At 44.7% G+C, this 26881-nt stretch overlaps 1 protein-coding gene across 1 annotated transcript in view; it reads left to right on the plus strand.

Moving 5' to 3' along the window:
- Positions 1–24790, plus strand: part of UBE2H (ubiquitin conjugating enzyme E2 H) — a 67056-nt gene extending 42266 nt beyond the window's left edge. Inside the window, exons 2-8 of the mRNA XM_058190641.1 lie at positions 4723–4799; positions 6725–6799; positions 11453–11492; positions 14682–14734; positions 17649–17777; positions 20334–24070; positions 24194–24790. Of these exons, the coding sequence (XP_058046624.1) occupies positions 4723–4799; positions 6725–6799; positions 11453–11492; positions 14682–14734; positions 17649–17777; positions 20334–20458 (499 nt within the window). The 3' untranslated portion in view covers positions 20459–24070; positions 24194–24790. The remainder of the gene's footprint in view (positions 1–4722; positions 4800–6724; positions 6800–11452; positions 11493–14681; positions 14735–17648; positions 17778–20333; positions 24071–24193) is intronic.
- Positions 24791–26881: the final 2091 nt, after the last annotated feature.

Below are 26881 nucleotides of genomic sequence, written 5' to 3' on the forward strand. Positions count from 1 at the left end.
GACTTTGGCAGAGCTGCAGAGGCACGCCTGATTCGGATTTCCCTGACCCGGCCGTCAGCGGAGGAGTGGGACACAACAGAAGGGCGTGTGTGAAGGTTTGCGGAGGGATGGTGTTGGAGGAGGACTGTGGGGTTCTCGGTGCTCCCTGAGCTTACTTGTTTTCTTGCTGACGTTTCACGGCCCAACTAGATAACGTCATCAGCGTTGGAATGGAGGGGGATTTGGGAGGAGGAGATAAGAAAAAGGAACATGGAACGAAGGGGAGGAAGAAAGGAAGAGGAAGAGGAGGACTGTGTGGTCCTTGGTGCTCTCTGAGCTTACTTGGGTTTTTTTTTTTGCAGACATTTCATGACCCAGCTAGGTAACATCATCAGTATTAGAAGGGGGAGATTTGGGAAGTGTAAAAGAAGACGGGGAGAAGAAGGAGGAGGAAGTGCTGTCTGAGTGTGGTAGTTTTCTAGCACAGGGGTCTCCAACCTTGGGCAACTTTAAGCCTGGCGGACTTCAATTCCCAGAATTCCCCAGCCAGCAAAGCTTTGCTGGCTAGGGAATTCTGGGAGTTGGAAGTTGGAAGCAGACGTTTCATGACCCATATAGGTAACATCATCAGTGGTAGAAGGGGTTTGCTCGTTCTGATCCAGCTTTAAATTCTCTGTTTCCAGGTTAAATTTCTATCAGGAACTTTAGGGATAAAAAAAGAGACTTGGGGGTTATTTTTGGCCTCCTTTTTTGCCTCTGTTGTTTTCAATCCTGTTCTTGAAAGCCAGCTTGGACCAGTCTTTTAAAAAAAAAAACCAGTCTTAAAAGTCTTAAAAAACAGCACTTAAAAAAAAGAGAGAGAGAGAGAAACACTTCTGCATTCTTTCCCCCCCTCCCCACCTCCGAAATTGTCTCAAGAAAATTGAAATCAGCAGCTGCCCTCTCGGAAAATAACACGTCTATTGTCTAGGGCCTGGTTTCAGATTTGGCACAATCCGAGCTTCGGGAGATGTTTCTCTCAGCAGGTTATTTGAGGCCAAAGGAATATTTTAGACTCAGAAGCTTGTTTTCTTTCTTTTCTTTTCTTTTCTTTTTTTTTGGTGTAACTGGGCTTTTACATCACTTTTTCCTGTGGGTAATAGGGGAGTGGTGGTGGAGGGGGGAGAGATTTGCAAGTGTTTTTGTATTTTCCGGTCCAGTTTTTCCGCATGGTCTCTGCGAAGTCTGATAGCTCTTGCAGAAGAAAAACACTCTTTTTATCGGGCAGCGAACGGTTTGCTGAAATAGAAGAGGAATATCGGTTGGGAAAATGAATAGGGGAGGCCCTAGGAAAACGAACGTCAGGTAGGAAATAATGCCAGCAGGTGGAGCTTCTTAAAAGATTTGGAATGGCTTGGAGTAAGATGGAAGCGAGCCAGGACCCTCTGAAATGCTGGAATCTGCACCCTTCAGAGAGCATGTCATTTTAGCTTTTCTGCAGTTGTCCAATATATCACCTCAATCCAGGGTAGAATGCCAATTTCGATTTACCAGACTTATTTACTGTACTATAGCAGTGTTTTTCAACCTTGGTAACTTTGAGATCTATGGGCATCAACTCCCACAATTCTACGACAGCCTGTGGGCTTTAAAATGGCTGGACCTCAACTCCCAGAATTCCCTAGGCAGCAGGTTGTAAGACGTTGACTTCGACTCCCAGAATTCTCCAGGCAGCAAGTTTTAAGAGGGGTGGACTTCAGTTCCCAAAATTCCTCAGCCAGCATGTTTAAGATTTATGGCCTTCAACTCCCAGAATTCCTCAGCCAGAATGCTTTAAGACAGGGGTCTCCAACCTTGGTCCCTTTAAGACTTGTGGACTTCAAGTCCCAGAGTTCCTCAGCCAGCTTTGCTGGTTGAGGGACTCTGGGAGTTGAAGTCCACAAGTCTTAAAGGGACCAAGGTTGGAGACCCCTGCTTTAAGGTATATGGCCTTCAACTCCCAGAATTCCCCAGCCAGCATGCTTTAAGACAGAGGTCTCCAACCTTGGCAACTTTAAGACTTGTGGACTTCAACTCCCAGAATTCCTCAGCTAGCATACTTAACAATGTGTGGACTTCAACTCCCAGAATTCCCCAGCCTGGACGCTTTAAGATACATGGCCTTCAACTCCCAGAATTCCCCATGTTAATGTTTTAAGATATATGGCCTTCATTTTTCTTTTTGCTTCTTAACTGACACTACGACTGCCAGAATTCCTCAACCAGCATGCTTTACGATGTTTTGCCTTCCATTCCCAGAAATTCCCAAAGGGCACACTGGCTGGGGAATTCTGGGAGTTGAAGCTTATCCCTCTCGGAAGCTGCCAAGTTTAAGAAACGTTGATCTCTAGGCTCTGTGAACGAGGCCAGATTGTCTCTTTATTATTGCTTGGTAGTTTCCAATACCAAATTTGGGAGTTAGGAAGGATTGTGAGTTTGATGGGAAACTGATGCTCTGCCCTTGATGACCCATTTCCAATGAGTGTGGGGTTTTTTTTGCCATTTTGTTCAGGGGTTTCGGGGCCCTGGTTGAGTCTTCCCTAGACAGCAGTTGGACTACTCTGCTTTCTTCATTCTCCTCTATCACTTCTCCTCCATGTCCTTTTCCCGCCTTCATCTTGCCTTAGTGAAGTCTACCCCAGTTGGCTTCTTCTGAGCATTTCTTCTGCAAATGGAAGTTTCTGTTGTGGTCCGCCAGCAGCCCGTGGAGCTAGCAGCGGAGTCAGACAGTGAGGAGGCTGGGGAGGACCATGGGCCAGTCCTGGAGTCGGGGGAAGGCCTGGACGAGGGCTCTGCGTTGGAGGCAGAGATGGGGCCAGGGCCATCTGGGAGTGATGTGCGGACTCTAGAGCCTCCAGAGTCAAGACAGCAGAGAGGCAGAGGAATAGGAGGAGCTGTTGCTCCTAGTGCACACATGTGCAGAGCTGCCAGAAAGCAAGAGCAGCTAAAGCAAAAAGGACAACTCAGGAGTAAGATCAGGAGATGATTGGCCCTTCCCATAAGACTTAAAAGAGCAGCAACAGCTCTTGGGCTCTTTGTAGGAAAGCAACGTTGCTACATTGGTTTCTAGTTGGTGTCTCTTGTTTCTGAACTTTGTGGGGCTTTGCCAAGAAAAACCTTTAGCACGGTGCCAAAGAAGACACAGGTTTTTAATAAGCCCGAAGGAGTTTTTCTGAAGGATTTGTTTTGGAATTAATTTGGACTAAGCTGACAATAAAGTAAATTCTCAGCTCTAATAAAATATGTTTGTTTAGGACTGATTGTGTCTGGTAATAACTACTTGGGCCTAGGTCACATCAGTTTCATGGCAACGTAGAATTTTTCTGACTCTCCCATCTCTCGTTGCGATGGCTCTCCTCTTGATGAAAGGGTAGGTTTCATCAGATAAACATGCCAACATATTTCTCCTGGCTTTGAGAAAAGGCTGGGCGGTGTCCATGTCTCAGAAAACCCATGAGCCACAGTGAGGCATCAGATCTGGAGATCTTTGCTGAAGTTCTGCCAACCTTCCAACTCTTTGCCTTCTCCTGTGACTCACTCAAGCTTATAATTTGGCCCCACCAAGTCTTAGAGAAATTAAAGCAGCAATTTCCTCCCTTGGATCTCATTGGTTCCAGGATGAGATGTTGTAGTTGAAGAGACACAAGAACTCCGTCTTAGAAGAAAAATTTAGAGATGTGATGTTCTCTGGGTGGAATTCGCAACATGACCTGTTGTTGTTTTTCAGTCACTAAGTACGGTCTGACTCTGGCCGCAAAGATGATAAATAATGGACAGTTAGATAGATAGAAAATATAATATAGATAGATAATATGATATAGACAGACAGATAGATAGTATGAGATAGATAGATAGATAGATAGATAGATAGATAGATAGATAGATAGATAGATAGATAGATAGATAGATAGTATTAAATAATACGATATAGCTAGACAGACAGATAGTATGATACAGATAGAGATAGATAGATAGATAGATAGATAGATAGATAGATAGATAGATAGATAGATAGATAGATAGATGATAGATAGATAGATAGATAGATAGATAGTATTAGATAATATGATATAGATAGACAGATAGTATGATACAGATAGATAGATAGATAGATAGATAGATAGATAGATAGATAGATAGATAGATAGATAGATAGTATTAGATAATATGATATAGATAGACAGTATGATACAGATAGTATGATACGGGTAGATAGATAATATAATTAGATAATATGATATAGATAGACAGACAGATAGTATGATACAGATAGATATTATGATACAGTTAGAGAGATAGATAATAGGATATACAGAGAGCAAACCCTACTCGCTTCTAGCACTGATGATGTTACCTAGTTTGGTAATGAAATGTCTGCAAGAAAACAGCCAAGCTCAAAGAGCACCAATCCACAATTTAGTCCTGAACTACAAATATTTTAGACAGACAGAAGGATAGATAGATAGATAGATAGATAGATAGATAGATAGATAGATAGATGGATGGATGGATGGATGGATGGATGGATGGATGGATGGATGGATAGATAGATAGATAGATGGATAGATAGATATTTTAAAATATTGCTGGATTTCAGTAATTATTTCAGGCTGACTCGGAAGTATCTGAATGAATTCCGTGCCTGGACCGCTGGGTTTTCTTAAGTGAGCAGGTTTCTTAATTCGTCTGCGCTTCCAATGTTTTCCTTGACTCCAACGCCTCCAGTATTGAGAGCAAACACGAAGTCACAATCCTAGGAGGACTCAACGAATTTGTAGTGAAGTTTTATGGACCACAAGGAAGTAGGTATACTCCTGAGTCGCGTAAAGATGTTGGAAGGAAACCCTTTTTCTTGATGATTGATCTCTGGGAGGGTGGAGGGAAGAATTGGGAAATATGAGAGATATTTCGGGGAGACGATTAATGCCCAGGTTCCCTCTGCCTTTTAAGACCCAGGAGATATTTTATACTGGGTAAGGCCTCAAATCCCTTTAAGTGGGCATTGCCTTCTCTGGCTGCCAATAGCTGTCAAAATTCTTGAACTCAGGTGTTCTGCAACCTTGGAAATCTAATTTTACTGGAAAAGCTCCTGTGATCCTTGGGTATAGATATGTAGGTCTTGGCGTATTTGGGTCTTTTCCCGTGCAAAGCTCGCACAAACACAAAGCCGAAAGTACCAGCCTGAAGATGACAAGTGAGACCTCGTCGAAATGTCGCCAAGATACTTTCAACCTTACACAGGAAAAGACCCAAATACGCCAAGACCTACATATATATATATATATATATATTGCAAAAGCTTCCTCGAATGCAAGTGGAAAGACCGCATAGCTTTTATATCTATCTATCTATAATCTACATCTATCTCTGCCTACCTACCTATCTATTGTATCATCTATCAATCAGCTATTATTTCTCTATATATCTATCTATAATCTATATATCTATCTCTACCTCCCTATTATGTCATCTATCGTCTATCAATTATATATTATCTATATCTATCCCTACTCACCTATCTCTATGTCTGCCTGCCTCTCTCTCTCTATCATCTCTCTCTCTCTCTCTTTCTATTATCTGTTCTATCTCTATCTATCTAATCTATCTGTCTGTCTAGCTATCTAGCTATCTCTCATCTATCATTTCTCTCTATATCTATATCGCTCTATCAATCATCATCTATTCTCTATCTCTCTGATTATATCTATCATCTATCATCGGTCTATTACCTCTCTCTCTCTCTCTCTCTCTCTCTCTCTCACACACACACACACACACACACACACACACACACACACACACACGGCCAAAAATACTACTGGCCTGTTAGATTCTTTCACAGCAGGTTTCAAAACAGCAAAATTTAAGAAGAAGAAAAAAATTAAATGGAGATGGATTCCTGGAATAACAGAGTTGGAAGGGCCCTTGAAAATCTTCTAGTCCAACTCCCTGCTAAAGCAGGAAAGTACAAATGCAATGCTTAGAAAATAGACAATAGTGGGTTGTTGTTGTTTTTTAAAAAAAATTAAACTAGGTTTAGGTCTTCCAAAGTTGATAATCTAGAACCACCCTTCTAGGATTTTCTTTGCCATGCTGATAAGGTGTTTAGGGTGTTACTGTCTTAATGTTCCCATGCAGTATTACTGTCTTGATGCTCTAAAATTTCTTTATGGTCATTCTTAATCCTAAGATTTGCAATTTATACGTAGTTAAAATAATAATAATAATAATCCTAAGATTTGCAATTTATACGTAGTAATAATAATAATAATAATAATAATAACAACAACAACAACGAGTTGGAAGGGACCTTGGAGGTCTTCTAGTCCAACCCCCTGCCCAGGCAGGAAACCCTACACCATTTCAGACAAAAGGCTATCCAACATTTAGTTAGTGCAATATTTCTCAACCTTGGCAAGTTTAAGATGGATGGACTTCCAACTGCCAGAATTCCCCAGCCAGCATGGCTGGCTAGAGAATTCTGGGAGTTGAAGTCCATCCATCTTAAATTTGTCAAGGTTGAGAAATACTCTGCAAACGTATTTAGAAGCAGGCAGCTAAAATCTCTATATAAAAAGAAAAATACTAAACTAGCAACGGAAGCTCTCTTTCTCCATCCTGCTTGTTAGAATTTCGTGACTGTCTTGCATGTCTAATAGAATAATCTCACATTTGGAAGCGTCAAATGTACAACTAACCTTTCTTTTTGAAAATCTTCCAACTGCAGCACCATACGAAGGGGGCGTGTGGAAAGTTCGTGTGGACCTTCCTGACAAATATCCTTTCAAATCCCCATCTATAGGTAAGAGATGAAAAACTCATTTTTAAAAAAAAAAAAATCCATCTAAGGCAAATTCTAAAGCCCATCAAAAGCAAGCTTATAGTTCAACTTATGAGGAACCCACTTCAAATGCCTATCACTTAAATATGAGCCAGCCGTGCTCTGAAGCTACTAAAAAAGCCAACACAATCCTAAATTGCATTAACAGAGATATACAATCAAGATCAAGAGAGGTCCTAACACCACTCTATAAAGCCTTAGTAAAGCCACACCTAGAATGCTGCATCCAGTGTTGGTCACCACACTATAAAAAAAGATGTTGAGACTCTAGAAAGAGTGCAGAGAAGAGCAACCAGGATGATGAGGGGCCTGGAGACTAAAACATATGAAGAACGGTTGCAGGAACTGGGCCTGGCTAGTCTAGTGAAGAGAAGGACCAGGGGAGACAGGATGGCATCTTCCAATATTTGAGGGGCTGCCCCAGAGAGGAGGGGGCTCAACCTATTCTCCAAAGCACCTGAAGGCAGGACAAGATGCAGCGGATCGACACTCATCAAGGAGAGAAGCAAGCTGGAACTAAGGAGAAACTTCCTAACAATGAGGACAATGAACCAGTGGGACAGCTTGCCACCAGAAGTTGTGGGTGCTCCATCATTGGAGGTTTTTAAGAAGAGATTGGACAGTCATTTGTCTGAAATGGCATAGGGTCTCCTGCCTGAGCAGGGGGTTGGACTAAAAGACCTCCAAGGTCCCTTCCAACTGGTTACTCTAATATCTCAAGCAGTGTTTTTCATGTTGGTTGAGGAATTCTGGGAGTTGAAGTCCATTCAACTTAATCTTGCCAAGTTTTTTAAAAAAACCACTGATTTAAAGGAATAATTTTTGGCTTGTGAACAAACGTGTGGGTTGATCAGAGTTAAACCTGAGCAAGGACAAACTTTTCTGTCCCCAGCAAACTAATCCGATCCGTAGAATGTTGATGATGTTACATTGCTCGATATAAATCTTTGGATAGCTTCTGTCTCCAGCCTACAGGTAGTCCATGACTTACAACGGTTCGTTTAATGGCCATCCAAAGTTCCAAAAAAAGTGACTTCAAACCCTTTCTCACACTTATGACCATTGCATAAGTGTGAAAATTTGGACGCTTGGCCACTGGCTCATACTTATGACGGTTGCAGTGTCCCGGGGCCCTGTGATTCCCTTTTGCGACCTTCTATGAAACAAAGTCACTGGGGAAACCAGACTCACTTAACAAACTTGCTGTTCATTTAATAGCTGCAGTGATTCACTTCACAACTATGGCAAGAAAGGCCATAAAACGGGGCAAAATTGACTTACTAAGAACTGTCTCGCTTAGCAACGGAAATTTTGGAACGCCATTGTAGTCCTAAGTCAAGGACGACCTGTATTTGCCGCCGGCTGCAGAGTCCTGGATCCGAATGATTGCCAATTGCGGCCTTCCCAGCCAGCTTCCGACAAACTCAAGTTCAGCTGGATTTGCTTAACAACCATGTGACTCTCTTAATGACCACAGCAATTCGCTCGAGAACCGTGGCAAACCAATAACAAAATTTGGGCCCGATTGTGGTCGTACATCGAGGACAGCTGTATGGAATTCCCTCGCTCTCCTGGTTCGCTTTTTTTGGGGGGGGGGCGGAAATAACCTTTATTTCCGGCCAAATAAGGAGATTAGAGGACGCGGTGGCTTAGTGGGTAAGACGCTGAGCTTATCGATCGAAAGGTCGGAAGTTCAGCGGTTCGAATCCCTAGTGCCGCGTAATGGGGTGAGCTCCCGTTCCTTGCCAACCTAGCAGTTCGAAAGCAGTTAAAAAATGCAAGTAGAAAAATAGGGACCACCTTTGGTAGGAAGGGAAGAGCGTTTCGTGCACCTTTGGCGTTGAGTCATGCCGGCCACATGACCACAGAGACGTCTTCGGATAGCGCTGGCTTTTCGGCTTTGAAACGGAGATGAGCACCGCCCCCTAGAGTCGGGAACGACCAGCACGTATGTGCGAGGGGAACCTTTACCTTTACCTTTTAATCTTTCAGCCTTCCAAAATTTGCCCAAATCGCCCACCTCGACCCAACGCTGCTCCCTCTGCGGTTTGTATTCAACCTCTTCAAATCCTGGCAAATAGTTTTGAGAGGCTTATAAAACAACTTTGAATCAACCAAATTGAACTCTAATCTGTAGAGACGTGAAGGAGTTCTCCAAATCTGCTTAAGAAGCGGCTTAGATATATGACCTGCACATCATACCCTGAAAACATTTGAACTGGAATTAGGACAGCCGGGCTGCGTTTCCGGGCATGCTCAGCTGAAGCATTCTGGGAATTGAAGTCCACACGAGTGCAGAGTTGGAGAAAGGCTGTGTTGTGTCTGCGCCCCCCGAGCCAGGCCCCCTGCCAGAAAGTGACTTGGAAAGTGAGGGGGAAGGGCCATCAGGACTTATCTCGGGAGCACCGGCTTCCCTGGCTCAGCTCCAGGAGCCAGAGACAGGCCAGGTGGAAGAGATAACGAGGCCTCCGTCCCCCGACTCTTCCCCGCCCCCCAGGCCACACCTCCGGACCCGGCTGATGGCAATCAGGCCTGGCTGGACCCTAGGTTTCATAGGCAGGAGAGGCCGGAACAACAGAAGCAGGGGTGGGACAGGCCTAGGAAATGCTGAGTCATGGAGCCACACCCCACAGGCTATAAAGGCAGCAAGAGCTGCTGTGCCTCTTCGTAGCAGGCAAATTAACTGATTAACTAAAAGCTGAAGTACTGTTTGTTCCTGGTTGACTCATCGGCGTCGAGGGAGATAACAGAGAGACTTGGCAGACGCTCGCTAGTTTGCTGCCAGAGCTGATAGTGCCGGCTAATCAAGCCATCGCTCAGACGGAGGCGAGGAGGCACAGAACAGGCTGCTATAGAGGAAGGGGTGTCAAACTCAAGGCCCGCGAGAGCCAGATCCAGCTCGCAGGGTGCTTAAAACTTGCCCCCAGGGCCGCCCTGGAGACAGCGAAGGACCGGTGGGTGGGGCCTCTGCCAGCAAAAAGGGAGCTCTGTTTTTGCCCGCAATGGCCTCCTGCAACCTTCTGCCAGCGAAAGACGGAGCCCGAGATTTCATGCCTGAAACTGGTCTAGAACTCACCGTCTCCTGGTTGATTGATTGGTCCGGAGTCAGCCAGCCAACTTTCATGGCTAAGATGGAACTAGAAACTCACTATTTTCTGATGATTGACTTAAAGGCACCCATCCAGTCATCCCTAAGGCAGCGCTAAAACTCGCCATCTCCTGGCGATCGACCCAAAGCCACCCATCCAGTTTTGGTGCCTAAGGCGGTACTAGAACTCACCGTCTCCTGCTTTCGAAACCAGCCCCTTCACCACTCTACCAAACCAGCTTTAACCGTTTAGGATTTTTGTTTAATTTTTATTCAGGTATAAGAGATGCGACCTGGGTACCTTTACCACACTTATCCAAGTCTTTTGATTCCGCTCTTGGCCCCGTGTTTGAATTTCAAGATATTTGACCATCTGCTGAGCTTCAGAGCCTGGCCTCATCCTCAGGAGTGCATAGCTCAACCAGCTGGAGTGTTGTTTCCTTCGCTGTTGGAAATCTCAGATAATTTGCTTTAAAAAAAATTTAAAATTTAAATTTAAAAAAAAAAAGCTTCTTTAGATTTATTCAGTCATTAATGCTGGAGTCTGGTTTCTGAGCGGTTTCTCCTTAACCCTCTGGAAGGAGTTTTTTTGGGGGGAGTTTTTGAGTATAGGTGGTCCTCGAGTTACGACCACAAAGTGAGGCCCCAATTTCCATCACTCCGGAAAGCCACTGTTAAGCGAGTTTCGCCCCGTGTTACAACCTTCCTTTTCCACCGTTGTTAAGCCAATCTGGCTTTCCCCGTGTACTTCGTGGTCCGAAGCTGATTGGTCGCAAAACGGGATCTACATGATGCCAGGATTCTGCAGTCAACCCGCCATAATAAGTAGATGCCAGTTGCCAAGCGCCTCAATTTTGACCACGTGGCCGTGGAGATTCTGCAATCGTTGTAAGTGCGAGGACAGGTTGGAAGTCGCTTTTTCAGCGGTCTGTCGTAACTCCAGACCGTCGCTAAACAAATGGTTGTAAGTCAAGGACTTCCTGCAATGTTGTAGTTTCAAGAACTGGAGATTTAAGAAACCTTGGATCGATTGACTCCAGAAATAAGGATAATGGCTATTAAAAAAAAGGTAAGAGAGTCACTTAGCAGGCATCTCCAAACGTGGCAACTTTAAGACTTGTGGACTTCAGCTCCCAGAATTCCTCAGCCAGCACGAGTTAGAACAATTAACAATTAATTAATTAGCAGAAGAACCAGTAGAACAACTTGCCTCCAGAAGTTGTGAGTGCACCAACACTGGAAGTTTTTCAGAACAGATTGGGCAACCGTTTGTCTAAAATGCCTGAGCCGGGGGTTGGACTAGAAGACCTCCAAGGTCCCTTCCCACTCTGTTATCCCGAGGAATTCTAGGAGTTGAAGTCCACAAGTCTTAAAAGTAATCAAGTTGGGAGACCCCTGATTTAGAGAATCTGATACAAGAGGGTTTTTTTTCCACCGTTGAGCTCTTACCTCTCCTTTTGGCAAATGTTGAATGCTTGCTTTGACGTGCAGCCGTTCTAACGTCCCTTGTGTTTCTCTCCTCTTAGGATTCATGAATAAAATTTTTCATCCCAACATTGACGAAGCGTAAGTGACTTTCGTTTGCGTTGAAATTATTACGTTTTGTAGCAGGTGGGAATAAGGTGAGGTTTGGTTCCCACATTTCCCCAATCCTACGACAGGAGGCGAGCGTGTTTCTGAACGTAAAGCTGTATTTTACATCCTTAAGATGGCTGGACTTCAACTCCCAGAATTCTGGGAGTAGAATTCAACTTCTGGGAGTTGAAGTCCAGCCATCGTAAAGTCCCTATGGTTGAGAAACACTGACTTAAAAGAGATTTTAAGCACCAGAATTCTCAACTTTTTTCTTGAAGGAAAAGCTAAGGAGCTACGCTCGTCTTCCAACTTCCATTCTCGTGAAATATGGAAGGTCCAACATTGCTCATCCCGGCTTCGGATAAACCTCGCTAGTCTTAGACAGATACCGGAAGTGACTTGGCTTAGGAGTTATTTTTAAAATGCCAACTAGGAGCGCAGCTGTCGCCACGTATTAACTCACCTTGGGTTGATTTAAAGGCAGTTTCCAGTGCCCCGCAGCTTCCCTTCGCTTTCTCGGACACGAAGGGGAATGTGGCATCGAAAAGGGCCGTAACAGCTTCCCTTCCTCTGGCATCATCTTTATGGCCCCAGATGCCTTAATGAAATTTTTTTTAAAAAATTAAAAATCGCAGATTAGCAGTGGTGGGAGATGGTTCCTTTCTGATAAGCTGGGCCTACAACCAGCCATTTTTATATAGTGGCTAATTTAGGCAGATCTCCCTCCCTCCTTGCCGAATTTCAACTTAGCCCACATCTGGAATTCCGGAACAGCCGTGCAAATTTTTTTTTTCTTCTTCCAAATGCAGTGAATTTGACGGTGTTCGGCATAGAAACCTCTCCTGATCTGCGCCCTCCTTTATTTTAAATTTGCAAAATTTGGTAGTCGTTTCCGCTTCAAAATCAGCTAGTTGTTTCTCTCTTCAAAACCCTGCTTTTTATAAAAGAACCCCAAAGTCGGTCTCATAAGCCCTGAGCTCTTGGCTTTTGCGACGATGTGGATGTGTCCAGTTTTCTTCTTCTCGTGCCAGATCCGTCATCGGACGTTGGTGATCCTATTTTTATTAACAGCGAAAACGAAAAAGTGCTGCTGAGTTTTGTCCAAACCGTTCCCTTAGATTTCGAAGCCATTAAGATTCTTCTGCCTGGACCTCCTTTGCCTTCAATCTTCCCTTGGAGGGTTAAGCAAAGGAGGCCGTATTTTTCAAGGTGTCGCATCACAATGTCTGAAATATTCTAACTTTTGCTTTTTTTAATGGTTTTGATGATTTCCCTTGGCTTTTCTTAGGTGGCTTATCCCCGCCTCCTCTCTGATTTTGTCCAGCCAGTTTATACATAATGGCCACCTGTAAATCCACATTTCAAATGCTTCTAAGTCTCTTCAAGGGGCTTTCTGTCCAGAGACCCAACTCTCCACTCCGTAGAACAGGACAGATAAAAAGATATGGTGACCGTTTTCGTTCAGAAGAACGCTGTTCGAGATTTCTCTCTCCTCGTCCCGTGTTGCGGGCGTGAAAGCCACCAGGTTTTCCTGGCGTGGCAAGAACCGGCTCGCAAAGTTGAGCGAGGCCTGGGACCCCTTTGGGAAGAGGGGTTAGGAGCAACAGAGGGAGGGCCTTAAAGCCTTGCGGGGCTGAAGTTATTTATGCCAAAATGTCCAATGAGGCACCAAAATGGTCCCCAAGCGTTTGGATTCACAAACTTGGGGAGTGTTATTCAAAATTTTGGGCCTGATTGGCTTAAAGCAATGTTTTCTCAACCTTGAGGAGGTGAAGATGGGTTGTACTTTAACTTTAAAGTACTCCGTGGCATAGGACCGGGTTCTTTACAGGACCGCCTGCTGCTACCAATAGCCTCCCATCGACCCGTGCCTCCCATAGGGAGGGTCTCCTCAGGGTGCTGTCAGTCAAACAATGTCGACTGACGACCCCCAGGGGAGGGCCTTCTTTGTGGGGGCTCCTGCCCTCTGGAATGAGCTGCCTCTGGGGATACGTCAACTCCCTGACCTCCGGATCTTTTGACGCGAGCTAAAGACCTTTTTGTTTTATCGCGCAGGCCTGGCTTAATGTAGTTTTAATATGGGTTTTTATTATAGTTTTAGTTTATTCTCGGCCTAATCGAATTAGCTTTTTAAAATGTTTTTTAATTTTTGTGGAATCTGTTTTTTATTTGGCTGTAAACCGCCCTGAGTCCTTCGGGAGAAGGGCGGTATATAAATTAAATTAATAAATAAATTAAATAGATAAATAATAAACTCCCAGAATTCCCCAGCCAGCTAAGCTGGCTGGGGAATTCTGGGAGTTGAAATCCAACCCATCTTCACCTCCCAAAGGTTGAGAAACACTGACTTAAAAGAGGTTTTAAACACCAGAATTCTCAACTTTTTTCTTTTAAGGAGAAGCTAAGGAGCTAAGCCGGTCTTCCAACTTTCCAGTCTCGTGAAATAGGGAAGGTCCATCATTGCTCATCCTGGCTTATCCGGCTGGGGAATTCTGGGAGTGGAAGTCCAACCCATCTTCACCTCGCCAACCTTGAAAAATTATTGACTTGGATCCTTTTGTAGGAGTCTTGCAACAGTCCCACCAAGGAGGGCCCTTCAGCTTCAAAATAGAGGAAATATTTTTGCACAACCGGTGTTGCGGTCCACGTTCATTCCCTGGTCTACTAAATAGCTTGGCAGGGAGGGCAGACAAAATTTATGTCGGCTTTCTCCTCCAGGACTCAAACCCAGCTACCACGCGTGCAGTGGCAAAATTCTGTCTTGCTGCCATGTCCACAAGAAAAAAATGGGTTACAGAATTATAGCTGTCAATTTGTGCCAATTTTTGGGAGACAACGATTTTTGGGGAAAATATATTTGCTCACATACTTATCGGCTCTCCACGCATGTAAATTAGGGAGTGACCCTACCGGTCATATATTTTCATAACGGGGATGTTATTATCCACGATTAATGTCAGTATTGTTTTTTAATATATTGTTTGTCTATTGCTGGTCGATGATCGTAATAAAGTTATATTCTATACTATCCTCTGATCTACGCCATCACTAAAGCAGGATTTAAACTTAAAGAGCAGGCCAACTGCTGCTCTTAACTTCCATGTGGGAAGGGCAGGGTTGAAACTGCCATTCAACTCTCGTTGAACTGTCATTCAACTATCCTTGTTTGTTTTTTTCCAGGTCAGGAACCGTATGTCTAGATGTAATTAATCAGACTTGGACAGCTCTCTATGGTGAGTTTTTTTTTTTTTTAAATCCATTTCATCACCAAACTAGGTAACATCATCAATGCTGGAAGGGAGCGAAGCTTGCAGAGTGGAGGAAGAAGAAAGAAGAGAAGGGAGGAAGAGGAGGAGGAGGAGAAAGGGAGGAGGAGGACCGTGGGGTCCTTGGCGCTCTCTGACCGTGGTTGTTTTCTGGCAGGCGTTTCATTACCAAACTAGGTATCGTCATCAGTGCATTGAAATGTCTGTACCAAGAGCACCAAGGACCCTGCAATTAAAGATAGATTTGGGACTGTATAAAAGGACAGTCTGTTTTGATTCTTGGGGAAGGGTGTTCTGTCCTCCCTCGCCTCGGTCCGAGCGATGGCTCCGTCCGAGCGATGGCTTAATTAGCCAGCACTATCAGCTCTGGCAGCAAACTAGCGAGCGTCTGCCAAGTGTCTCTGTTATCTCCCTCGACGCCGATGAGTCAAACAGCACTTCAGCTCTTAGTTCAGCAGTTGATTTGCCTGCTACGAAGAGACACAGCAGCTCTCGCTGCCTTTTATATCCTGTGGGGTGTGGCTCCATGACTCAGCACTTCCTAGGCCTGCCCCACCCCTGCTTCTGTTGTTCCCGCCTCTCCTGCCTCTGAAACTTAGGGTCCAGCCAGGCCTGATTGCCATCAGCCGGGTCTGGAGGCGTGGCCTGGGGGGGGAAGAATCAGGGGATGGAGGCCTCGTTATCTCTTCCACCTGGCCTGCCTCTGGCTCCTGGAGCTGAGCCAGGGAAGTCGGTGCTCCCGAGGTAAGTCCTGATGGCCCTTCCCCCTCACTTTCCAAGTCACTTTCTGGCAGCAGCCCAGCTCTGGGGGCGCAGACACAACAAAGGGGTTGTCCAGACATTATTTGAGACCAGGAGGAGAAGGGGTCATTGGGTCAAACAATAAAAGACCACCCCATCCTAGAACATCTGGGAACTCAAGAGAGGAAGGTGAGAAAAGAGACATGAAGATCTTCCAAATGGAAAGGAAGCGTCTTCTTTGGACGCCACAAATTGTTTCTTAAATCTTTTGTGTGTGTTTTTTTCCAGGTCAGGAACCGTATGTCTAGATGTAATTAATCAGACTTGGACAGCTCTCTATGGTGAGTTTTTTTTTTTTTTAAATCCATTTCATCACCAAACTAGGTAACATCATCAATGCTGGAAGGGAGCGAAGCTTGCAGAGTGGAGGAAGAAGAAAGAAGAGAAGGGAGGAAGAGGAGGAGGAGGAGAAAGGGAGGAGGAGGACCGTGGGGTCCTTGGCGCTCTCTGACCGTGGTTGTTTTCTGGCAGGCGTTTCATTACCAAACTAGGTATCGTCATCAGTGCATTGAAATGTCTGTACCAAGAGCACCAAGGACCCTGCAATTAAAGATAGATTTGGGACTGTATAAAAGGACAGTCTGTTTTGATTCTTGGGGAAGGGTGTTCTGTCCTCCCTCGCCTCGGTCCGAGCGATGGCTCCGTCCGAGCGATGGCTTAATTAGCCAGCACTATCAGCTCTGGCAGCAAACTAGCGAGCGTCTGCCAAGTGTCTCTGTTATCTCCCTCGACGCCGATGAGTCAAACAGCACTTCAGCTCTTAGTTCAGCAGTTGATTTGCCTGCTACGAAGAGACACAGCAGCTCTCGCTGCCTTTTATATCCTGTGGGGTGTGGCTCCATGACTCAGCACTTCCTAGGCCTGCCCCACCCCTGCTTTTGTTGTTCCCGCCTCTCCTGCCTCTGAAACTTAGGGTCCAGCCAGGCCTGATTGCCATCAGCCGGGTCTGGAGGTGTGGCCTGGGGGGGGAAAGAGTCAGGGGACGGAGGCCTCGTTATCTCCTCCACCTGGCCTGTTTCTGGCTCCTGGAGCTGAGCCAGGGAAGCCGGTGCTCCCGAGGTAAAGTCCTGATGGCCCTTCCCCCTCACTTTCCAAGTCACTTTCTGGCAGCAGCCCAGCTCTGGGGGCGCAGACACAACAAAGGGGTTGTCCAGACATTATTTGAGACCAGGAGGAGAAGGGGTCATTGGGTCAAACAATAAAAGACCACCCCATCCTAGAACATCTGGGAACTCAAGAGAGGAAGGTGAGAAAAGAGACATGAAGATCTTCCAAATGGAAAGGAAGCGTCTTCTTTGGACGCCACAAATTGTTTCTTAAATCTTTTGTGTGTGTTTTTTTTTCCTAACACTTTTTTAAAAAAGTTAATTATTGTAAAATTAAATACAAGCGCAAACAAAAAGGAAGAAAATTGTCTTACCCCCACCCCTCACCCCCGTCCTGGGAATTCAAGATGGGAAGGGACACACCATAAGACAGGGGTCTCCAACCTTGGTCCCTTTAAAGCTTGTGGACTTCAACTCCCAGAGTCCCTCAGCCAGCAAAGCTGGCTGAGGAACTCTGGGAGTTGAAGTCCACAAGCCTTAAAGGGACCAAGGTTGGAGACCCCTGCCATAAGCAGTATTCCAGATCCTTTCCAGGTTTTTTTCCACCCCCCCTTAAAAAAAAAAGTTTATCGTAGAATAAAGAATTAAATACGAGCACAAACGAAGAGGGAGGAAGTTGGAGAAAGAGAAGGAAAAACGCCAAAAGAGGTTCAAAAAGAAAGAAAAAAGAAAGTAGTGACTCCTAACTTTTTGTGTGACCACCATTGCTTTACGTTTCAAGCCCTTTCTGTGCCCTCAAAACCAGAGGGTGGGATTCACATCATTTACCAACCGGTTCTCCCAGCACCGAAAATGGTGAGCGCAAGCACGCTTTGCTCCCATGCGCCCGGCCTCAAAAACGCACCTAAATAGGACAGCATAGAGTCGGGTGATTTCCGCTACCGGTTTTCCCGAACCGGCTGAATGCCACCTCTGCTTAAAACCCTCCGAACTGTCAAAACCTAAAGCTTCGTTTTGCGTCCACTTTTTTTCAGATCTTACCAATATATTTGAGTCCTTCCTGCCCCAGTTGTTGGCCTACCCCAACCCCATAGACCCCCTTAATGGTGACGCCGCAGCCATGTACCTTCACCGACCAGAAGAATACAAGCAGAAAATTAAAGGTAAGGACCCCTAGGGGGAAACATTGACAGGTGGTCCTCAGTTTATGATTGAATTATGGGTAGTACTCGACTTTACAACCACAGTTGAGATTTCAGTGGCTGAGCAAGGCGGCGGACTGAGCTCGGCCCCATTTTACAACTTACGTGCCTGCCACAATGGTTACGCGAATCACTGCAGCTGTTAAGTGAATCACAGGGTCGTTAAACAAATTCATCTCCCCCCGTTGACTCTGCCGGTCGCAAAAGGGGATCGCTGCGCCCGTCAAAAATATGAGCCATATTTGCCGAGCATCTGAATTTTGATCAGGTAGTCGCAGGGATGCAGCAACGGTCGTAAGTGTGAAAAGCTTTTTTTTCCAGGACCGTTGTAACTCCAAACAGTCACTAGATAAACAGTTGTAAGTTGAGGACTACCTATAAGTCTTCGAATGACATCCCTTTAAAAACACCCGCATTTAAGCAGTTGTGTTTTGCATTTTTATGTTTTTGTAGTATTGTACGTATATGGTTTTATCTTTTAATATTGTGAGCCCGCCCAGAGTTAAACCTGTGGTAAGCCAATAAATTTGAGAGAGAGTGAGAGCAATCATAGATAGAAGAGAGAGGGAGGGAGGGGGATGGATGGATGGATGGATGGATGGATGGATGGATGGATGGATGGATGGATGGATGAGTGGGTAGGTAAGTAGAGGGGGGGGCGGATGGGGGGGGGTTTGGTAGGTATATGACGGATGGGTTGGGTGAGTGGATATGTAAGTAGGTAGGTATAGAACAGGGGTCTCCAACCTAGACAACTTTAAGCCTTGCAGACTTCAACTCCCAGAATTCCCCAGCCAGCTTTGCTTTGCTTTGCTGGCTGGGGAATTCTGGGAGTTTCGTTTCGTTTCGTTTATTTAGATTTTTATACCGCCCTTCTCCCGAAGGACTCAGGGCGGTTCACAGCCAGAATAAAAACAATAATAATATACATAATAAAAACAATTATTAAAAATCTTATTACATATCAGGCCAAATTAAAACTATTTAAAACCATAAAACCCCAAATAATTTACAACAAAATATTAAAAACTGCTAAAAATTTCTATGCCAGTCCTGCGCGAATGAATAGGTAAGTCTTCAACTCGCGGAGTTGAAGTCCACCAGGCTTAAAGTTGCCAAGGTTGAAGACCCCTGGTATAGAAAGAGATGACATGGATGGATCGGTGGATGGATGGATGGATGAAGAGAGAAAGATGAGAGAGAGAGATGATGGGTGAGTGGGTAGGAAGATAGGTAGAGATGAGAGAGAGAGAAAGGTGGATGGGTGAGTTGACGGATGGGTTGGGTAGGTAGGTAGTTAGACAGGTAGAGAGAGATGTCATGGATGGGTGGATGATGGATGGATGAAGAGAGAGATGAGAGACAGATGAGAGAGTTGGATGGATGGATGGATGGATGGATGAAGAGAGAAAGATGAGAGAGAGAGATGATGGGTGAGTGGGTAGGAAGATAGGTAGAGAGATGGGGGGGTGGATGGGTGAGTTGGTAGGTAGATGACAGATGGATGGGTTAGGTGGGTAGGTAGGTAGAGAGAGATGTCATGGATGGGTGGGTGGATGGATGATGGATGGATGAAGAGAGAGAGATGAGAGACAGATGAGAGAGTTGGATGGATGGATGGATGAAAAGAGAAAGATGAGTGAGATGATGGGTGGGTGGGTGAGTGGGTAGAAAGATAGGTAGAGAGATGAGAGGGGTGGGTGGGTGAGTGGGTTGGTAGGTAGGTAGATGACAGATGGGTTGGGTAGATAGGTAGGTAGATAGGTAGAGAGAGATGTTTAGGTAGAGAGGGGCTCACGCTGGTAAAAGCCTGTTATTAAGAACACAGTAGCCTGCAATTACTGCAGGTTCGAGCCCGGCCCAAGGTTGACTCAGCCTTCCATCCTTTATAAGGTAGGTAAAATGAGGACCCAGATTGTTGGGGGGGCAATAAGTTTGTAAAAATATACAAATAGAATGAGACTATTGCCTTATACACTGTAAGCCGCCCTGAGTCTTCGGAGAAGGGCGGGGTATAAATGTAAACAAAAAAAAAATGTTATGGGTGGGTGAGTGGGAAGATGATGGATGGATGGATGGATGGATGGATGGATGGATGGATGGATGGATGGATGAAGAGGGAAAGATGAGAGAGAGAGAATGAGAGAGTTGGATGGGTGGATGGGTGGGTGAGTATGTAGGAAGGTAGGTAGATAGGGATGAAAAATAGGTACCCTATTTCCCCCCAAATAAGACATCCCCTGATAATAAGCCCAATCGGGCTTTTTGAGCACATGGCAATAAGTCCAAGCGCTTATTTCAGGGTTCAAAAAAATATAAGAGGGGGTCTTATTTTCAGGGAAACACGGTAGGTAGGTAGGTGGAAAGAGAGAGAAATTGAGATGGCAGAGAGATTGAGAGATAGATGATAGAAAAAGATGGATGGGTGGATGGTGTTTTGTTTTGATTTTTCCTCTTGGACCATTGGAGTTGATGGTTACATCTCGTTTTCTTCTCCTCCTCCTCCTCCTCCTCCAGAATACATTCAGAAATATGCAACGGAGGAAGCCCTCAAAGAGCAGGAAGAAGGGACCGGCGACAGCTCTTCGGAGAGCTCCATGTCTGACTTTTCAGAGGACGAGGCCCAGGATATGGAATTGTAGTAGGAGCGGCCGTCCTGCTTTCCCCCCAAGAGACTCGACTTCTTCCTAACCATGCGCTGAGAAGCAGACTTATAACATTCATATTTAAACAAAGCAATTTTTTATTACTAAACAAGGTTTTTATGAATAATAGCATTCAGATATATATACATATATATATATCACCCTTTAGATCTTGATTTTTTTTTTTTTTTTGGGTCATTTCTCAAGAGCCCCTCCCTCCCCCCCCCTCTCTTTCTCTCTCAAAAAGAAAAAAAAATGCATTGCGGTGCGTTTCCGACATTCCACTTGGTAGCAATATGAACCCGGGCGCATGCTTGCATCTCTTCGTGATTCCATTTCAGCTGAGTTCGAACCTGCCCCCCACCCCACTTTTCTTCCTTCCACCCCCACCCCCAATCTGTTGCTTCGCTCTGAGAGAATCTGGATAATGCCTCTCCCCCCCCCACCTCTTTTTTTTTTTTTTTAAAATCGCCCTCCTTTTTTCCTTTATTTTTTTTTTAAGTCGAGCGTTCCAAAGACAGCGAAACACACCCTTGGATGCAAACGCGGAACAGCACTTTGAGAATGTATAAAGTAGAAGGTTTTTGGGTTTTTTTTTTGTTGTGCGGAGGGGGGAGAGGGAGGAAGTGGGGGGCGCGTGTGCGATTTAATCGATGGAAAAAATGTAAGGCCGTGAAGTCAACGGTGTTCCTTCCCTTTTTTTTCCAACCTGGCTGCTTATTAGAAAACCCTTTTTCGATGGAAATTCACCTTATTTTTTTTCCCATTCTTTTTTTTTTTTGTCTTTCAAAAACCAAACCAAAACCAAACCCCAACAAGAGCCACCAACTGAATGCATGGAGTTTCTTGACGTGTCCGATTTTTTTTTTTTTTATGAAGCAGCTGTGATACTGAGTATAGTATGCTTTTTTTTTAAAAAAAAAAAATTCCCCCTTAACGGACTTCCTGTCTGCTTAGACTGGTGATGGAGGTGATGATGGTAATGGTCTTTTTTTTTTATTTGTTTTTTGGCCAGGGAGGGGAGTGTGGGGGTGAAACATTGGAAGGCCAGTGTGCAGAGTCAAATGTCCTTGTTCCTCTGGAGTCTCGGTCTTCTCTTTTTCGAGGGTCGAGGAAGCGAGCCAATCCTGTCTAAGGGTGGTGAGGTGGTTTCTTTAACTCGAAGTACCTTGAACTTAATCCATTCTGGTCCTCGTCTTCAAAACCACCAGCAGTAGGGATTCTACACACATACACTCACTCACTCCACTCACTCTCGTTCTCTTGACACTTCTGCAAACAGCTTCCAGGTGAACATCTCGAAGAGCTTTGTGCTCCAGGTGGGTGCTCTGGCGCTTAGTTGGAAATGCTGTCCTCACCACCTTGCTTTTCCTTTGCTGTTTGCTTCGCCGTGCCCGCATGAGCTGGCCAGATGTTCTGAGAAAGTCCCACCATGTTTGTCGCGATGCAGTGCTCCTTTTGAAGAAGAGGGGGTGGTGGATACTATCGAAGATGGTGTCCGAGGGGCTCCAAATTTCCTCTTTCCATGACGGATTGACTTCCCGGTGGCTCCGTACCGCCCTTCCCCTTCAACGGAGGGAAGAGCCTTAGACCAGAAATGATGATGGTTGTCTATGGTTGATAGCAAGAATGTCCCCTTGTGATGGAAGTTGCTTCCTCTGGATTTCTAGAGATTTGGGGTGGGGGGGACAGGATGTTGAATAGACGGCCGAGGGGGGGTTGGTGCATCTTCTAGTATCGTCATCAGAACTTGGATGAAGTATGTGTGTGTGTGTGTGTTTTGCGGAGGGACGGCTGACGGATCGAGTCCAATCTTCAACCGTGATCCCTTCGCTTCCTTCCTTCCTTCCTTGCGTGGAAAGATCTGTAAAGTAGGTTTTGAATCGGCACGGTGATTTTCATTCGAATGAAGCAAAAATCGCATCATGGGCATACATAGAGCGAGAACAAAACCAACAACCTGCAAAAATTATTCATAGTCACTGGTTTTTTTTTTCCTTCCTTGAAAATGTTGTGTGTTTGTAGGGGGGAAAGTAGTGAAATTGGATTGCGGTGAGCAGCTGAACTGATGCTGCAATAGGAGACCTTGGCTTTTGTCACTCTGGATCTTGATGGAAGATAAGAAGGATCTTTTAAATCCGCGTTTTCTCGATTTGGGGCCTGCTTTTTAAGATGGGTGGGACTTCAACTCCCAGAATCCCTCAACCCTGGGGAATTCTGGGAGTTGAAGTCCCGCCCATCTTAAAAAGCAGGCCCCAAATCGAGAAAACGCGGATTTGATTCCCTGTCCCTTAACCTGGTGCCCTCCTGCAATTGCCACCCCATCCCCATCCTCCCCAGCCGGCGGGGAGGAGTGCACGATGGGCTTGGTCTGCCTTAAATGTGCTGCTAATTGGTTGACCTGTGCAATGATCTCTACATTTTGAGTGCCAAGCTATCGTATCATGATAGGACTACCACTTTTTGAGCAAAATAAACCATTTGTCTCCCCCGAGATTGTACATATATAGAGATAGATATATTAATACGCTAGTGTTCTAATTTCCCTTTACGAAGGCAAACCTTTTCTCTTTTTTTTCGAAACAATAAAGTCTGATATTTTGAGATTTTTGACCGCTCATAAATAAATATCCCCCCGCCTTTTTTTTTTTTTTAACCCCCTACCTCCAGCCAAGCAAAACCACAATTCTGGTTTTAATTAAGGAGCGAAAACTAACTAAACTTCCGACAGAAAGATAACCCATGTCGGCACCAAATTCGCCCGCCCCCTCCCCTCGCCCCCAAATGAGTCCTGCCAACTCTTTTGATTCGCGAAGGTCCTTTTGGGGGCATCTCTTCTCTGGAACATTCATGGCTGAGAGGAAAGTTGAAGGTGATCCTTCTTCTTTCTGAAATTTAGTTCTTTAACGTAGGTATCACACACATGCACACACGTACCCACCCCGTTGCAAACCTTTTCTGACGTCCCTTGGACGTAGGCGTTGAGTTGACCTAGCGATTACAGTTGGCCAAACGTTGGCGAGAACAAGCTTCAAGGAGACATTTGGTGAGGAAACATCTCGGAAGCTTTGGCTTAAAATGGAGCAGGTTTCAGCTTCCCATCCTTGATCTTGAGACAAGTTGGTACCTTCTCCATTTCTTTCTTTCTTCCTTCCTCTGGGTGGTTTAATCTCCACCAACGGTCTTCATTTCATGACACCGTCATCCAAACCGCCAACCGTAGGTAGGGGGAGCTGACGTCCCTCTTCAAACGGCCTTCTTGAGATGACAATCCAGAGTGGACGGTTGGCTGAGCAAATCCCTCGGGAACGTCTCGCCGTCCGTCTGGGATGCTTCCCGCATCCTTTTCGAATTGCAAACGACCTGTCTTCGGGAGGGGTGGGGGGGGGAGATGACTATTTTCTGGAGGCCACCAAACTTTTCATCCATCTCTTCACCTTCTTCCCCGATTTATCTGTCGAGCAACCTTCTCAAGCCGCCCTTGAGGTATCTTAAAAGCGAGTAAAAAAAAAAACCTGCGGCGTCATAGGTCACACTGACCAGATGACCATGAGTCTTGTCCCCTTGAATTCAAGTTGGAGATTATGTATTTTTGTGGTTCGGAGCAGAGTTGGATTCTCCTGAGCAGGTGTCTCAATTGGCAAAGTGGCGGATTTCAACTCAGATTCCCAGCCAGCTTTGCTGGCTGGGGGATTCTGGGAGTTGAAGTCCGCCGGGCTTAAAGTTGCCAAGGTTGGAGACCCCTGCTCCTGAGAACTTCATTGAAGTTCTCCTGGATGGTTTGAGAACTTCAGTGAAGTTCTCCTGGATTGATTGGTTGGTTGGTTGGTGTCTTTCGGAGCGAGGTGTGGAGACTTGGGACAAGTCGGACGGAAAATATTTCGGTTTTGGATATCCTGCAGCTCAGTTTTGGGGACGAAGGGTTGGTCGCCGCATCGTGCGCCATTCCAGTTTGAGATCTGGGGCGCGTCACCTTCTTGCGTGTAGGGTGGGTGCCCCCTTAAAAATTGCCAGGTGTTTTTTTTTTGTTTGTTTTTAAACTTTTTGCTTCATTTCCCGGAGTGTATTTGGTACATTGTGTGAATACTTAAAAGAGGTCAAAGGGGATGCCCACCCCTTCCCTTGGCTGCCCCAATTCTCCTCTGCCCCCCCTCCCCTTCTTGGCATTGCGATGATGCGGCTGGCGGCGGGATTGAGGGTGGTGAGTGGGCAGAAACCCCCCCCCCCCCGTGGCGAATGCCTCTTCTAAGGATTATAACCTCTCAGAATAGTTGTGTATAATTAAAGAAACTGTAAACTTTTTAAAAAATAAAATATGTATATACCTTGGCCCCTTTGGACTGCTAGTAATTACTGTGATATTACTTTTCGGCTTTTTTTTTTTTTTAAAGCCCTTCGGAGGGATTGACGGTCTGGAATACAGAGAGTCCTCGATTTATAACAATTTGCTTTGCGACCGTGGCCCTGAAAAAAAGAGACAGCGGGTCCTCACACGTACTGACGGTTGGCTCATCCTAATCAAAATTTCAGGGTGTATAGTAACCAGCATGTAACCGGTATTTAACAATGGTTGCAGTATATATCTCGGGGGTCACGTCAATCACTTTTTTTCCCAGCCGGTTTCTGGCAAGCAGTGTTAACGGGGGAAGTTGGATTCGTTCTAACGACCGCATGGTTCACTTAACAACTGGGGCAAAACAATCATAACACATGGGACAAGTTACTTAACAGCCACTTAACCATGGAAATTCTGCTTCCAATTCTGGTCGTAAGTGGAAGACTACAGTTTTCCTAAAAACGCACGTTACAGGCAACGGATACACGGGATTTACTAGCAGCTGCCACCGTGGTTCATTGTTGGAGAAGTGGGTGGGTTTTGGGGGATTATTGATTGGTGGGCTTTGTGCATTGCACGAAGCAGGGGTAAAATATCTCTTCTGCAGCCCGATACCATTTTGGGGTGAATTTTTTTTATTATTAGAAGCAAGCCAGGCTTGCAAGAGACAAGCTGACTTTCAATGTGAAGCAGGCAGAACTAAATATTTCTGAACGTGATTTATGAGAGAGAAACGTTTGACCGGGAAAATAGGCTTAAAAAGATCTCGCCGAGGCTTAACAAGCCAGCTTTCTGCAGCAAAATAACGAAACCAGGTCAAAATGGATTTCAACAGTCTAATCTTAGGGGGACAGAAATCCATGGAGACCCCCTGCAATTCCGGGATTAAGCCGGTTATGAGCTTTAATGCAATTCATTTGGTTTTTTACCTTAAATCGGTTGTATGAACCACTGATTCATCAAGACGCTATGAAGCAAGCTAAGAAAAGGAATTATTTTCTAGAGAAAAGGAGGACTAGTGGGGACATGATAGTCGTCCTCCAATATTTGAGGGGCTGCCCCAAAGAAGAGGAGGTCAACTTATTCTCCAAAGCACCTGAGGGGAGAACAAGAAGCAACGGATGGAAACTCATCAAAGAGAGAAGCAACCTGGAATTAAGGAGAAACATCCTAACAGTGAGGACAATTAACCAGTGGAACTGCTTGCCACCAGAAGTTGTATGGACTTCATCACTGGAGGTTTTTAAAAAGAGACTGGACAACCACTTGTCTGAAATGATATAGGTTCTCTTGCTAGAGCAGGGGATTGGATGATAGATAGATAGATAGATAGATAGATAGATAGATAGATAGATAGATAGATAGATAGATAGATGATAGATAGATTAGATAGATAGATAGATGATAGATTAGATAGATAGATAGATGATAGATAGATTAGATAGATAGATAGATAGATAGATAGATAGATAGATGATAGATAGATTAGATAGATAGATAGATGATAGATAGATTAGATAGATAGATAGATAGATAGATAGATAGATAGATAGATAGATAGATAGATAGATGATAGATAGATAGATAGATAGATAGATAGATAGATAGATAGATAGATAGATAGATAGATAGATAGATAGATAGATAGATAGATAGATAGATAGATAGATAGATGATAGATAGATAGATAGATAGATAGATAGATAGATAGATAGATAGATAGATGATAGATAGATTAGATAGATAGATGATAGATAGATTAGATAGATAGATAGATGATAGATAGATTAGATAGATAGATAGATGATAGATAGATTAGATAGATAGATAGATGATAGATAGATTAGATAGATAGATAGATGATAGATAGATAGATAGATAGATGAATACAGTAGATAGATAGACAGATAGATACAGTAGATAGATAGATAGATATAGATAGATAGAATAGATAGATAGATAGATAGATACAGATAGATAGATGAGATAGATGATGATAGATTAGATAGATACAGTAGATAGATAGATGATTGATAGATAGATACAGCAGATAGATGATAGATAGATACAGATAGATAGATACA

This window comes from Ahaetulla prasina, chromosome 7 (genome assembly GCF_028640845.1).
Source record: "Ahaetulla prasina isolate Xishuangbanna chromosome 7, ASM2864084v1, whole genome shotgun sequence".
In the NCBI taxonomy this organism is placed as follows: Eukaryota; Metazoa; Chordata; class Lepidosauria; order Squamata; family Colubridae; genus Ahaetulla; species Ahaetulla prasina.